The sequence below is a fragment of the Phaenicophaeus curvirostris genome, chromosome 1 (assembly GCF_032191515.1).
Source record: "Phaenicophaeus curvirostris isolate KB17595 chromosome 1, BPBGC_Pcur_1.0, whole genome shotgun sequence".
NCBI lineage: Eukaryota > Metazoa > Chordata > Aves > Cuculiformes > Cuculidae > Phaenicophaeus > Phaenicophaeus curvirostris.
In genome coordinates, this window is record NC_091392.1 from 42,248,500 (window position 1) to 42,261,137 (window position 12,638).

The 12,638-nt window shown below is 55.0% G+C and overlaps 1 protein-coding gene across 1 annotated transcript; it reads left to right on the forward strand.

Moving 5' to 3' along the window:
* Nucleotides 1–7,224: 7,224 nt before the first annotated feature.
* CHADL (chondroadherin like) lies at nt 7,225–11,639 on the forward strand. Its single transcript, XM_069849788.1, has 4 exons — nt 7,225–7,389; nt 7,488–9,149; nt 10,100–10,266; nt 10,970–11,639. Exons 1-4 carry the CDS (start codon nt 7,237–7,239, stop codon nt 11,193–11,195), a joined length of 2,208 nt encoding a protein of 735 aa, XP_069705889.1. The 5' UTR covers nt 7,225–7,236; the 3' UTR covers nt 11,196–11,639.
* Nucleotides 11,640–12,638: the final 999 nt, after the last annotated feature.

A 12,638-nucleotide genomic window follows, 5' to 3' on the forward strand; every position in this document is an offset into this window, starting at 1 on the left:
AAACGCATTCTGGGCTACATCAAGAGAAGCATGGCCAACAGGTCCAGGGAGGTGATTCTGCTCCTCTGTTCCTCTCTTGTGAGACCTCATCTGGAGCATTGTGTCCACTTCTGGAATCCTCAGCATAAGGAGAACACGGAGCTGTTGGAACGGGTGCAGAGAAAGGCTACAAAGATGGTCAGAGGGCTGGAGCATCTCCCATATGAGGACAGGCTGGGAGAGTTGGGGTTGTTCAGCCTGGAGAAAAGAAGGGTCCGGAGAAACCTTATAATGGCCTTCCAGTACCTGAAAGGGCTACAGGAAAGCTAGAGAGGGATTTTATAAAAAAGCATGTAGAGACAGGACGAGGGGGAATGGCTTTAAGTTAGAGAGGGGAAGATCTACACTAGACATTAGGAAGAATTTCTTCACAATGAGGGTGGTGAGGCACTGGCACAGGTTCAAGGCCAAGCTGGAAGGGGCCTTGAGCAGCCTGATCTGGTGGGAGGTGTCCCTGCCCATGGCAGGGGGTTGGAAATGGATGATCTTTAAGGTCCCTTCCAACCCAAACCATTCTATGATTCTGTATGAATTGACAAGAAGGGTTCTCCATGTTGGCTGCATTGGCAAGACTTACGTGGGCCCAGAAGCCCTGATCATCAGGATCACCCTGGTTGTGTATTTTATTTATTTTATTGGATTGTGACTTCTGCCTGACCACAGTCCAGCACTGTGCGAGAGGGAGGCTACGCTGCTGCTGCTGCCCCTGCTTCTTCAGGCCAGGGGAGTCCTTGACACCCACTCATGCGGCTGCTACCAGGTCAGACGGGCAAGGTGCTCTCCCATTTCTTCTTTCAAGTCTGTTGAAGGCAGTGTTTGACTGATTTGTATTTTACTATGCTAGTACCCTGCTGCTGTGGCTTGGAATATTTATGCGTTGTGGCTGACTGTGGTAGCCATTGCTTAAGGGAACAGGCATATTTTTCCCTTTTTTTGTCATTGCCTGTGTTGCTCCTTCTTCCTGCCCTTTCCCTCCCCTCTTTCCCTTCTCTTCCTAATTAAATAGGCTTGGTTTGGCAATGTATACACTCCATGAAATCCCTGTGGAATAAGTGTTCCATTGCATCCCTTTGATAAGACGCTGGGACTGTGTGCACTATTCACTTATTTGAAAACCGAACACATATAAGAGCACGAAGAATTAGGGCTGTGATGATCCTTCTTGGCTAGGGCTTTGCTTTTTTTCTTGTGCCGAAGGAGTAGTGGCAGATGCCCCTAAATCTCTGTAGGGAGGATTGTCCGTGTGCTGATGCACGCTGGTGGCACCTGCCTGTACCTCTCCTGAGCACGCAAGTTCACTGGTTGGTCCTGCTCCCTCTTTTTTCAAGCCTCTGAGAATCAGCACATCTCCTTGGGTAGCAAAGTGTTATTCTTTCTTCCACGTGGTGGGCCTGTTCAGGACAACCACTGGTGAAACGGCGCTGTGGGAAGCTTTGTGTGGCTGTGATCCAGCAGGCGCAGAAAAGCAGCATCTCTTGTCACTGTGGCAAGGGCAGGTGCTGGCTCTTTATATAAGAGCAGTGTCCTCTCATTAAAAGAAAGGCTGCCCCAAGGCAGAGAAGAAAGTGCATTTTCTCCCAGTTTCTGTGGCTGAAGCTGCAACTCCTCTGTGTCCAAATTGGTAAAATCATCTGAAGTGAAGGTACCTGCATCTACAGAAGGAGCTTCAGCTGCTGCAGGCAGAGTCCTGCCTCCTTCAAGTCATCCCCTCCTGTTCCTTCAGCAGCCTGTTGCAAAAGCAAGTCTAGTAACTTCTGCCAGAGACTGGAAGACAAAAATTGAGACATAAAATAATCTGTATTTTCTGTAAGTATTGAACCTAGTGTGGCTTTCCTTGGAGCTCCATGGCCTCCTCCTGCTCTTCAAGTCCCCCTGCTCTGGGAGAGGGTCGTGGAGAGAAGGAACATGATGCAGAACAGAGATGCAGAGACCAGGCCGAGGGGCTAACCTCTACCGGAGTTGGTCTGCAGTGTGTCCCATGGATCATGTCCTCTCTGCAAGGGTCTCCAACAGAGCCTGTGAAGGTCAGGGATGCTGCTGCTGGCACAAAGAGCTGAGGGCCAGGTCATGGGGAGAAACCTGTGCAGGAGGCTTTGGGTAGCCAAGCCATAGCAGAACAAATGTGAGATGTGGATCCTTATGTTTCTTTTGAAAGTAAGCAATATTTAGAAACAGGATTTTCCTGGTACTTAATGTTCAGATCAGCTGTCTATAGGAAAAAATAGGCGTGTGAGGGTAGAAGTGACAGTTGTAGAAGATAGATTTCCTTCTAGGTAGGACATGGACTCAGAATTCCCTTAAAAATTGACTTATGTCTCAGTGTTAGGAAAACTAAAGAAGATGGCACTTGTTAACTCTGGTTTCCATTAGAAGTTGCTCCCAGCGAATGACGATTTCCCAGTGGTACCCCTGGTGGATTGTGGGCTCATTCCAGCGCTGCTTCAGCCTGTCTTGTGCCGCTGTCTCACCCCAAAAGCCTTGCTGCTGTCAGAAGTATTTCTAATTTAAACGTCATTAGCCCAGCAAGGCAGTGCAGAGCTTGCTCGGCGTGTAGGAGTTTTGGGTGCATCTGTGAGCGGTGAAACCCTGTAGTGGCAGTAATAGGACTGGGCTCCTTGCAGACACAGGTGAAACATTTAGTGTAAAGCAGATCTGGGCTAAATCCCACCAAATGGAGGTTCAGGCCTTCGTGTCCCTTGTCCCCCCAGAGAGAGTAAAGACTGGCTGCCTCCCTGCAGCCTTGGCAGAAGCTGAAGCTGGGTAGAGGAACAAACTAGAAGCCTGGTGGGAAGCTGGAGAAAGGGAAGATGTGGCACTGGGTGCCACGGTTTGACCTCCCCACGGTCCTCCAGCACAGTCCAGGCTACTGCCAAGGAGGTGTTGCTGCCCACATGGATGACCAGGTTGTAAAGGGGCTCCCAGCCAGGGGAGATAAGGAGGAGACCAGGAAGCAGAGTGGCTTGGACAGTGGCCAGGGCTGTGGTGAGAGCGAGGGTGAGGTTGTTGATCAATGGCATGAGGTTTAACAAGGCCAAATGCCGGGTCCTGCACTTGGGGCACAACAACCCTGTGCAGAGCTACAGACTAGGGCAAGAGTGGCTGGAAAGCTGCCTGGAGGAGAAGGACCTGGGGGTGTTGGTTGACAGCGACTGAACATGAGTCAGCAGTGTGCCCAGGTGGCCAAGAAGGCCAATGGCATCTTGGCTTGTATCAGAAACGGTGTGACCAGCAGGTCCAGCGAGGTTATTCTCCCTCTGTACTCGGCACTGGTGAGACCGCTCCTCGAATCCTGTGTTCAGTTCTGGGCCCCTCACCACAAGAAGGATGTTGAGGCTCTGGAGGGAGTCCAGAGAAGAGCAACAAAGCTGGTGAGGGGCTGGAGAACAGGCCTTATGAGGAGCAGGAATGGCTGAGAGAGCTGGAGTTGTTTAGCCTGGAGAAGAGGAGGCTGAGGGGGAGACCTTATAGCTCTCTACAACTACCTGAACGGAACTCATAAAGAGGAGGGTGCTGGCCTCTTCTCCCAAGTGACAGGGGACAGGACATGAGGGAATGGCCTCAAGCTCCACCAGGGGAGGTTCAGGCTTGACATCAGGAAAAAATTTTTCACTGAAAGGGTCATTGGGCACTGGCAGAGGCTGCCCAGGGAGGTGGTTGAGTCCCCTTCCCTGGAGGAGTTTAAGGGATGAGTGGACGAGGTGCTGAGGGGCATGGTTTAGTGATTGGTAGGAATGGTTGGACTCCATGATCCAGTGGGTCCTTCCAACCTAGTGATCTTGTGATTCTATTGTAGTTCAGGTGGAGGTCATCGAGGTCCCTTGGGCCCTTTAAAGCGCCTGGCTGGAGCTGCTCCACCCTGCCGTACCCCAGGTGGCGGGCAGTGATGTCCAGTGGGTCTGGGAAGAAGCCAGCCCGTGTAGGTGGGGAGGCAGCAGTGAGGACAGGCTGGTGTTGGGGCGGTGGGCACAGCACTGCCAGACACAGCAGGAGTGCAAGGGCCTGGCCACACTGGTGGCACACAGCAGCGGCTGGGTGAAAGCTACCAGCCAGGCATTGCTCCCTTCACCTGGCCCTTCCTGACGCCAGCTCCCACACCAAAATTGATCTCAGTGATTCTATGGATGTAGCTAAGCTCCCAAGGGTGATTCCTGCCAGCCTAGAGCAGCTTTAGCCTCTCTCAATCTGTATCCCTAGGGGTCATCCTTGGACAGCAGAACAGAGATGAACATGAGAGTTGGTCTTTCCAAGCTGCTCATGGTATCAGTGAGGTGGGGCAGTCACCCTGTGTCACGGGAACAGTGAGCACCGCTGGGAGTCTGCGCTGGCCGAAGGCAATGCCCAGGGAGGCTCACGAACACACAGAATCATCTAGGTTGGAAAAGGCATTCAAGATCATCAAGTCCAATCATAGAATCACTAGATTGAAATAGACCCACTGAATCATCGAGTCCAACCATTCCTATCAATCACCAAACCATGCCCCTCAGCACCTCATCCACCTGCCCCTTGAACACCTCCAGGGAAAGTGATTCAACCACCTCCCTGGGCAGCCTCTGCCAGTGTCCAATGACCCTTTCCATGAAAAATTATTTCCTAATGTCCAGCCTAAACCTCCCCTGGCGGAGCTTGAGGCCATTCCCTCTCATCCTGTCCCCTGTCACTTGCCCACAGGGAAAACTGGGATGGGACATACTGGTTGTGGCAGCTGAGATTCCTGAATAGGGGAAAGGCTAGAAGGGGAGGCAGGAGTTGGTATCGGATCTTCCAGATCTTTGTCAGGCTGCAGATCTGCTCACACTCCCTTTGAGAGCAAAATGCAGAGCCAAAAAAGGGAAATGACAGAGTTGGGGAGGAAAACAAAGGCCTCCTGCAAGCAAACGTTGTTTCATATGAACAATTGGTGTCCCTGGCCTCTTCGAAACAAGCAGAGAAACAAAATCAGAAGAACTGGGATGTGTACATGTGGCGCAGCCCCATTTGCAAGCTGCCTTTCTCTTTCCTGTTGCTTATGCTTACCGCTGCAGTGGCGATTTTGGCTGGATATCACCTTTCTACTCTGCATGTCCATAGCTCCTGTGACTTATGCAGCCAGGAGTGAAAAGACAGAGCCTGGGAAACAGTGAGTGCAAAATTCAGATAGGTTCTGGCTGGCCAGGCTGGCACTGCCACAAGCCAGGCTTTGGATCCCCAGCACTGGTGTTTCCAGCCCCTGTGAGGCGAGGGGGAGGCGATGTCTGGGTCACTGGCCTCTCTCCAGGGGTGCTCTACCCTTCCTTTCCCCCCTCCTCCTCCTCCTTCTCCTCCTCCTGTAAAGTATTTCTGGCTCAGTCCAGCGAGCCGCTGGGAAAGCAGCACAATGGGGCCCATTTAGCTCTGGCTTCTGCGAGGAGAGCAGGCGGTGGGACAGGAGCTCGGCAGCTGCTGAATGGGGCTGGGGGACACATTCCCCTCTCGCTTTGCCACCTCTTGAAGAGCAGGTAACCCCCTGTTCCCAGGTGCGTGACCCCCGCAGGTGTGTGGGAGGGGGTGGCAGGATGGTACCCGTGGCAGTGCCCGGGCACAGGGTGGGGGCTTAGCTGGGGACATCGCATTGGTGGCACTGGCTGGTGGCTGTACAGGAGCGGGAGTGACCCTCGTGTTCGGGGGGGCCAGGGTAGGGCTGGCTGTGGTGGTGGCAGGAGGTGGGTGGGCTGTGGTAGGTGAGGGGATGGGCACTGCCAGAGGCTCCAGGGGCTTCAGCCTTGCAGACCCTGCTGCTGCTGTTCCCCAGAGCTTTGCGGGGGCTGCATCGTCCAGAGCTACAGCCCTGCCACCCCCTTGGTGCTCAGTCCGGCCTTGGTCCCTCTCCAGCACCTCTGGCCCAGGGGCTCCCTCCTGCGTGGCCAAAACCTTCTTGCAGCTGCACAGTGGAGGTCCTTATTCCCAAATCTGCAGTGCTACAGACTGGGAGTCTGGCCAGAAAGCTGCCTGGAGGAGAGGGACCTGGGGGTGTTGGTTGGCAGCGACTGAACATGAGCCAGCAGTGGCCCAGGTGGCCAAGAAGGCCAATGGCATCTTGGCTTGTATCAGAAACGGCGTGACCAGCAGGTCCAGGGACGTTATCCTCCCTCTGTACTCGGCACTGGTGAGACCGCTCCTCGAATCCTGTGTTCAGTTCTGGGCCCCTCACCACAAGAAGGATGTTGAGGCTCTGGAGCGAGTCCAGAGAAGAGCAACAAAGCTGGTGAGGGGGCTGGAGAACAGGCCTTATGAGGAATGGCTGAGGGAACTGGGGTTGTTTAGCCTGGAGAAGAGGAGGCTGAGGGGAGACCTCATTGCTCTCTATAACTACCTGAAAGGAGGTTGTGGAGAGGAGGGAGCTGTCCTCTTCTCCCAAGTGACAGGGGACAGGATGAGAGGAAATGGCCTCAGGCTGCGCCAGGGGAGGTTCAGGCTGAACATCAGGAAAAAATTTTCACGGAAAGGGTCATTGGGCACTGGCAGAGGCTGCCCAGGGAGGTGGTTGAGTCCCCTTCCCTGGAGGTGTTTAAGGGACGGGTGGACAAGACGCTGAGGGGCATGGTTTAGTGATTGATGGGAATGGTTGGACTCAATGATCCGGTGGGTCTCTTCCAACCTGGTGATTCTGTGATTCTGTGATTCTATGAATACCTGGGATGGGTGGGAGGCAGGCAGGGTGCCCAGGGTATTGGAGACAGATGAGAATGAGAAAGGTGGCAGCTCAGAGAACTGGCGTGATTGCATCCCCTGCTGCCTGTACCTGCTTGGCTCACAAAAATCTAGCCTCAGTTGTGGGAAGAATATTGATACCTTGTAGAGATTGAGACAATTTTATCACAGAATCACCAGGTTGGAAAGGACCCACTGGATCATCGAGTCCAACCATTATCAGTGATATGAGTACAAAAAGCACTGTGGGTTCTGCTCCAAGCCAGTTCCCCACCAGTGACCCAGTGCTCCTGCACTTCAGTTTTCTTTCTAAATATTTCTTTTCCCCTCCTTCCCTTCTATTCCTTATTTGTAAGCTGTAACATCACAGAGCTAAAGCAAGAGATGGGAATACCCACCTCACGGGGTCACAACACCAGCCCCACGGCACTGGGTGTAGGTAGGTGATGCTGTTTTGGGGACACACAGGAGCCTGGCCTCTTTCCCGGCCTCACTGCTGTGTCTTCCCAGCCACAGGTGTCCTCCACCATGAAGCTGTCCTGGGGGTTCCTCCTGCTCCTAGCAGCCGTGGGGCTGGGGGCTGCCACCCGCTGCCCTGCGCCCTGCGTCTGTGACAACCTCCGTGCCCACGTCCTCTGCCTCAATGGGAGCCTGACAGCCATCCCCAGCACCATCCCACAGGTGGGCGAGGGGACAGGCAGGGAACTGGGGGGAGAAGGTGGGGACGGATGGCAGCCAGCCCTGAGGTAACCCTGTGGGTTTGTTTGCACGCCCAACAGCTCACCAAAAACCTCGACCTTCGGGGCAACAGCTTCACAGTTGTCCCAGCAGGAGCCTTCCTCACCACCCCATACCTCACGCACTTGGACCTGCAGCACTGCAAGGTGGAGAAGCTGGAAGAAGGGGCTTTCCGGGGGCTGGGGAGGCTGGTCTATCTCAACCTGGCCTCCAACAGCATAGACTTCCTCTACCAGGAGTCCCTGGATGGGCTCTCCTCCCTCCAGCAGCTCAACCTGGAGGGGAATCGCATTGAGGAGATCCAACCGGGAGCTTTTGGCCATCTGGGGTCCCTCACCGTTCTCGACTTGAGAGCAAATGCCTTGGTCTACCTCCCAGACATGGTCTTCCAGGGTCTGCAGGCCCTCAGGTGGCTCCGGCTGTCCCACAATGCCCTCCATGTGCTGGGCAGCGAGGCCTTCGCAGCCCTCCCCGCCCTTCGCAGGCTGAGCCTGGACCACAATGAGCTGCAGGCGCTGCCCAGCGAGGCTCTGGCCAGGCTCGACGGGACCACCCGACTGGACCTGGGCCACAACCCCATCACCTACCTCGCTGAGGAAGCCTTGGCCATGGCCTCCCTGAAGCATCTCTCCCTGGACCACGCTGCCCTCCAGGACGTGGCACCTGAAGCCTTTGCCCGGAGCCCCCAGCTGCACATGCTGGACCTCCGCGAAAACCAGCTGCAGGGGCTGCCACCCCTGGCTGGGGCCACGGCGCTGGCGACGATCAGCCTGGCTGGGAACCCTCTGCTCTGCTCCTGCCTCCTGCGCCCCTTCCAGGACTGGCTGGCAAGGGCGAGGGTGCAGGCAGAGGGGAGCTGTGCCGCACCCCCTGCTCTCCGCGGCCGGACCCTTGACTCCCTGAGGCCTCCTGAGATGACGTGTGGCCGCTCTCAGCCACCCCCCGGCCCCACCTCGCCACCGGAGCAGCCAAGGACGGGTGGCAGTGGGCGATGCCCCCAGGGATGCACCTGCTCCTCTGATTCCCGTCATGGGTCCTGTGAGAAGAGGAACCTGCAGGAGATCCCCAGAGGCTTCCCCAAGAACACCACCCTCCTCGACCTGCGCCAAAACGCCTTCGTGACGGTGCCAGCGGGTGCCTTCCCTGGCCTGAAGGAGCTGGTGTCTCTCCACCTGCAGAGCTGTGGCATCGAGGTGCTGCACCCTGGGGCACTGCGGGGGCTGGAGAGCCTGGTCTACCTCTACCTGACCGACAACCGCCTCTCCGCTTTGCCGGCCGCTGCCTTCAAGGGGGCCCCACGACTGGCCTACCTCCACCTGGACCACAACGCCTTCACCCACCTGCCTGCGCGCATCTTCCGGCTCCTGCCCAACCTCATCTCCCTCCACCTGCAGCACAACGCCATCGCGGAGCTGGCGGAAGGCGACCTGGCTGGGGCGAGGGGGTTGCGGTGGCTCTACCTCGCCGGGAACGCCATCGAGCGCATTGCCCCCACCGCCCTGGCTCCTGCCAAGGTGCTGGAGAAGCTGCACCTGGAGGGGAACCACCTGGTGGAGGTGCCCACGGTGGCCCTGAAGGGACTGTCTGCCCTGAGTGAGCTGAAGCTCTCAAGAAACCCCATCAAGCACGTGGGGGATGGTGCCTTCCTGCCTGTGGCTTCCAGCCTGCAGCACCTCTACCTGGACAAGATGGGCCTGGAGCAGGTGCGTGTGGCTGAGGACCCTTGCAGGGCAGGGGACCCGCGGGGCACAACCATCAGTCTCATCTTGTCCCAACACCCAGGACTGGTGGTTCCGATTGAGGCATCTGAACCCAAAATCCCACAGCTTTGGGAGATGCTGGGAGAAGAGGCTTCCTTGGGCTTAGCTGGAATATTGTCTTGCTCCAGCCTCTTCCCCACCTCCTCCAGGACAGCCTTGCTCCCCTGGTCCTCAAACACACCCAGTTTCAGTGTGGTGCAGGCTATTCCCCAAAACACCTCCTTTCCCTAACTCTAGCTATAGTTCTCCTGCTCTTACTACAAGCTGTCCTGCAGGACTCTTCATGATTACCCTGAACTCCTCCATCCTCTCAAGAAAACCATGCTAGTATGGCTCTTGTAAGGACAGGGGTAATAGTTTGAAGCTGAAGGAGGGGAGATTTGGTTTAGATATTAGGAAGAAATGTTTTCCTGTGAGAGTGGTGAGGCTCTGGCACAGAGAAGCCATAGAAGCCCCATCCCTGGGGGTGTTCAAGACCAGGCTCTGTGAGGCTTTGAGCAACCTGATCTAGTGGGAGATGTCCCTGCCCCATGGCACGTGGATTGGAACTGGATGATCTTTAAGGTCCCTGGCAACACAAACCCTCCTATTACCACATACCTTAACAGTTCCCAGGGATCATTTTAAGGCCTCCTGCAGGTCACCTTCTTACCTCCATCCCAGGAATTCTGAGCTGGGTCTAGTGTGTCCCAAAACACGACCAAACCGGTTGAGTTAATGAACAGTCCCTGAGCACACGTGCTGCTGCTTCAAACAGCTCTTCCATGGGGCCACCAGGTTCAGGGCAGGCTCTCTCAGCCACTCAGGCTGGTGAGCAGTGCAGGAGCAGAGATTTGCTCTCCTGCCCCCGCCAGGACCCCCCACCCCTCCAACTCACCCTCACTTTGTTGCAGATTTCCCCTGGTGCCTTCGCAGGCCTCGGTCCCAGGGTCAGAAGCCTCTACCTGGAGAGCAACAAAATGAGCAGCATCCCCAACATGAACAACTTCACAGGGCTGGAGATCCTCAACCTGCGGGATGTGCCTTTCCACTGTGACTGCCAGCTCCTTCCCCTGCGCAGGTGAGCGCCGCGAGGGCGGCACAGCCCTTGGGGACAGCCAGACCCTGCCTCACCGGAGGCACAAGCTCATGGCGCACTGGCCATTTTGGGTCTTCTCCAAAAGTGAGCACATGCCTATGTGCAAGGATGGAAGTCGTCTCGGCTTTCCTGGTGTAGGATAAACAGCCACAAGCTGGGGTGGACAGGTATCCAGATGTTCAAAGGCCACTCAGGTGAGGCCCTGAGCAACCTGGCCTGGCTGTGAAGTCCCCCATCCCCATTAGTGGGCATGGAGTTTGGCCTCTCCCTTTGCCCTGCCTCTTTCCCTTCCCTGATCTCCTGTCATCTGGTCCTGCTGGTCATGCCGTTTCTGATACTGACCAAGATGCTGTTTGCCTTCTTGGCCACCTGGGCACACTGCTGGCTCAGGTTCAGTTGCTGTCAGCCAACAGCCCCAGGTCCTTCCCCTCCAGGCAGATTTCCAGCCAGACTTCTCCTAGTCTGTAGCTCTGCGTGTGGTTGTTGTGACCAAAGGGCAGGACACCACACTTGACCTTGTTGAACCCCATCCCGCTGGTCACAGCTCAATGATCCAGCCTGTCCAGATCCCTCTGTAGAGCCTCCCTGCCCTCAAGCAGATCGACACTTCCACCCAGCTTGGTACAGTCAGACTTAATGATCACAAAGCTCTTTTCCAACCCAACGATTCTGATTCTGTTTCCAGGTGGATCGACAAGCTCAACCTCCGTGTAGGGGCCACTTGTGCGTCCCCTGCAGAAGCCCATGGGGTGAAGGTGAAGCTTTCCACCACTTTCCAAACCTGCCCTGGCTGGGGCCGAGATGAGGCTGGGGGAGCCAGTCCTGACAAGAACAAAGCTGCAAGCAAACCCAGCAAGAAAAAGAGATCAGGAAAACCAACAGCAAGGGGCTCCAAGAGAAGCAGAGCTTAGGAAAAGTGTGCAGGATGCAACAGGGCCATACCTAGAGTGTGGTGAGAGCAGTTTTTCTAGACTTGTCCTCACAATGGTGACATGGATATGGCACTGGGTGTGACAGAGAGAGCCTGGTGCCATTAGAGTGATGCCAATTTGCCAGAGATGCCAGGTGTGTTTTTGCAGGACACAGGTACATTATCCAAGAAGGAACAGGTGCCAAAAGCTTTTGTAGTGTTTGCCGTCTGCTTTTATAACTCCAACAAGGCCAAATATTTGGTTATTCTTCCCCAAGCTCCCTCCAACCATGCGGAAAAGCTGGAAACTTCAAGTAGTTTGTTTCTGGTTTTAGGAGCGTTATGCTCTCACGGCTTCAGAAAGGATTAAAGAAAGAGTGGGAATGCAAACAGCATCACCATGAGATCCTGCGCTGGGTCAGATCTTAGAGCAGAAAACTTGATTATCATCCATGAAGACATTGCCTGAGCAGCTCCTCAGAATTAAAACATAAGCAGATTGAAACCTTTCCGTTTCCTGCAAAATTGGATCACTGGGCTGATGGGTGATGCCATTCGTAAGCAATGTGCTCAACCTATTCTCCACAGCAGCCCAGGTTGGGATCATCCTCTACGCCCAATCCCAGCGGGAACACAAGGTGATTCTTCTTTTTAAAGGCAGGAGCTTGTTCAAAGTGAGAAGGACTTAAAAGGTAAACACTTGGAATGGCTTTAAACAGGAAGGGAGAAGATTTAGATGAGACCATAGGAAAAAATTCTTCACAATGAGGGCAGTGAGGCACTGGCCCAGGTTGCCCAGGGAAGCTGTGGCTGCCACATCCCTGGAGGTGTTCAGGGCCAGGTTGGATGGGACCTGGGGCAGCCTGGTCTGGTGGGAGGTGTCCCTGCCTGTGGCAGGGGGGTTGGAACTGGATGATCTTTAAGGTCCCTTCCAACTCAAACTATTCTACGACTCAGGCTAGGTTGAGAAGATTGGCCTTCCAATTGAATTGGATGATTCAATGATCTCCTTAGAGGAAGGAAGCCAGAGGCATCTGGGAATTTCCATCCTATTGAGACAGGTGGCCCTCCAAGCCCAGCTCGTTGATGAGGCTGGGGAAAGGTGGCAATCCAAGAGGGAGTGGAAGAGGGAAACCCAACAGCTTTGCCCTGAAGCGGGATCCCACACTAAGATCCTCTGTTGTGAGCTGGGTGGTAGGCAGAGCTGCCAGGATGAGCAAGCAGGCCCTGTTGCATCCATTCCATAAAAATCCCACTCCCTCACCACACTCATCCCATCACAGTTTCTCCAGGAGCCCAGAGGTCAGTTTGAGTTTCAGGCTGAGCTGGCACAATTCTCACACTCAGATTGACACAGACCCTCCACACTTTTCCTGCTTGTGTTTTATTGCTCCCCCACGGCCCTTTCTTCCCCTTCCAGCTAAAGGCTCCGTTTGCCTGTTTA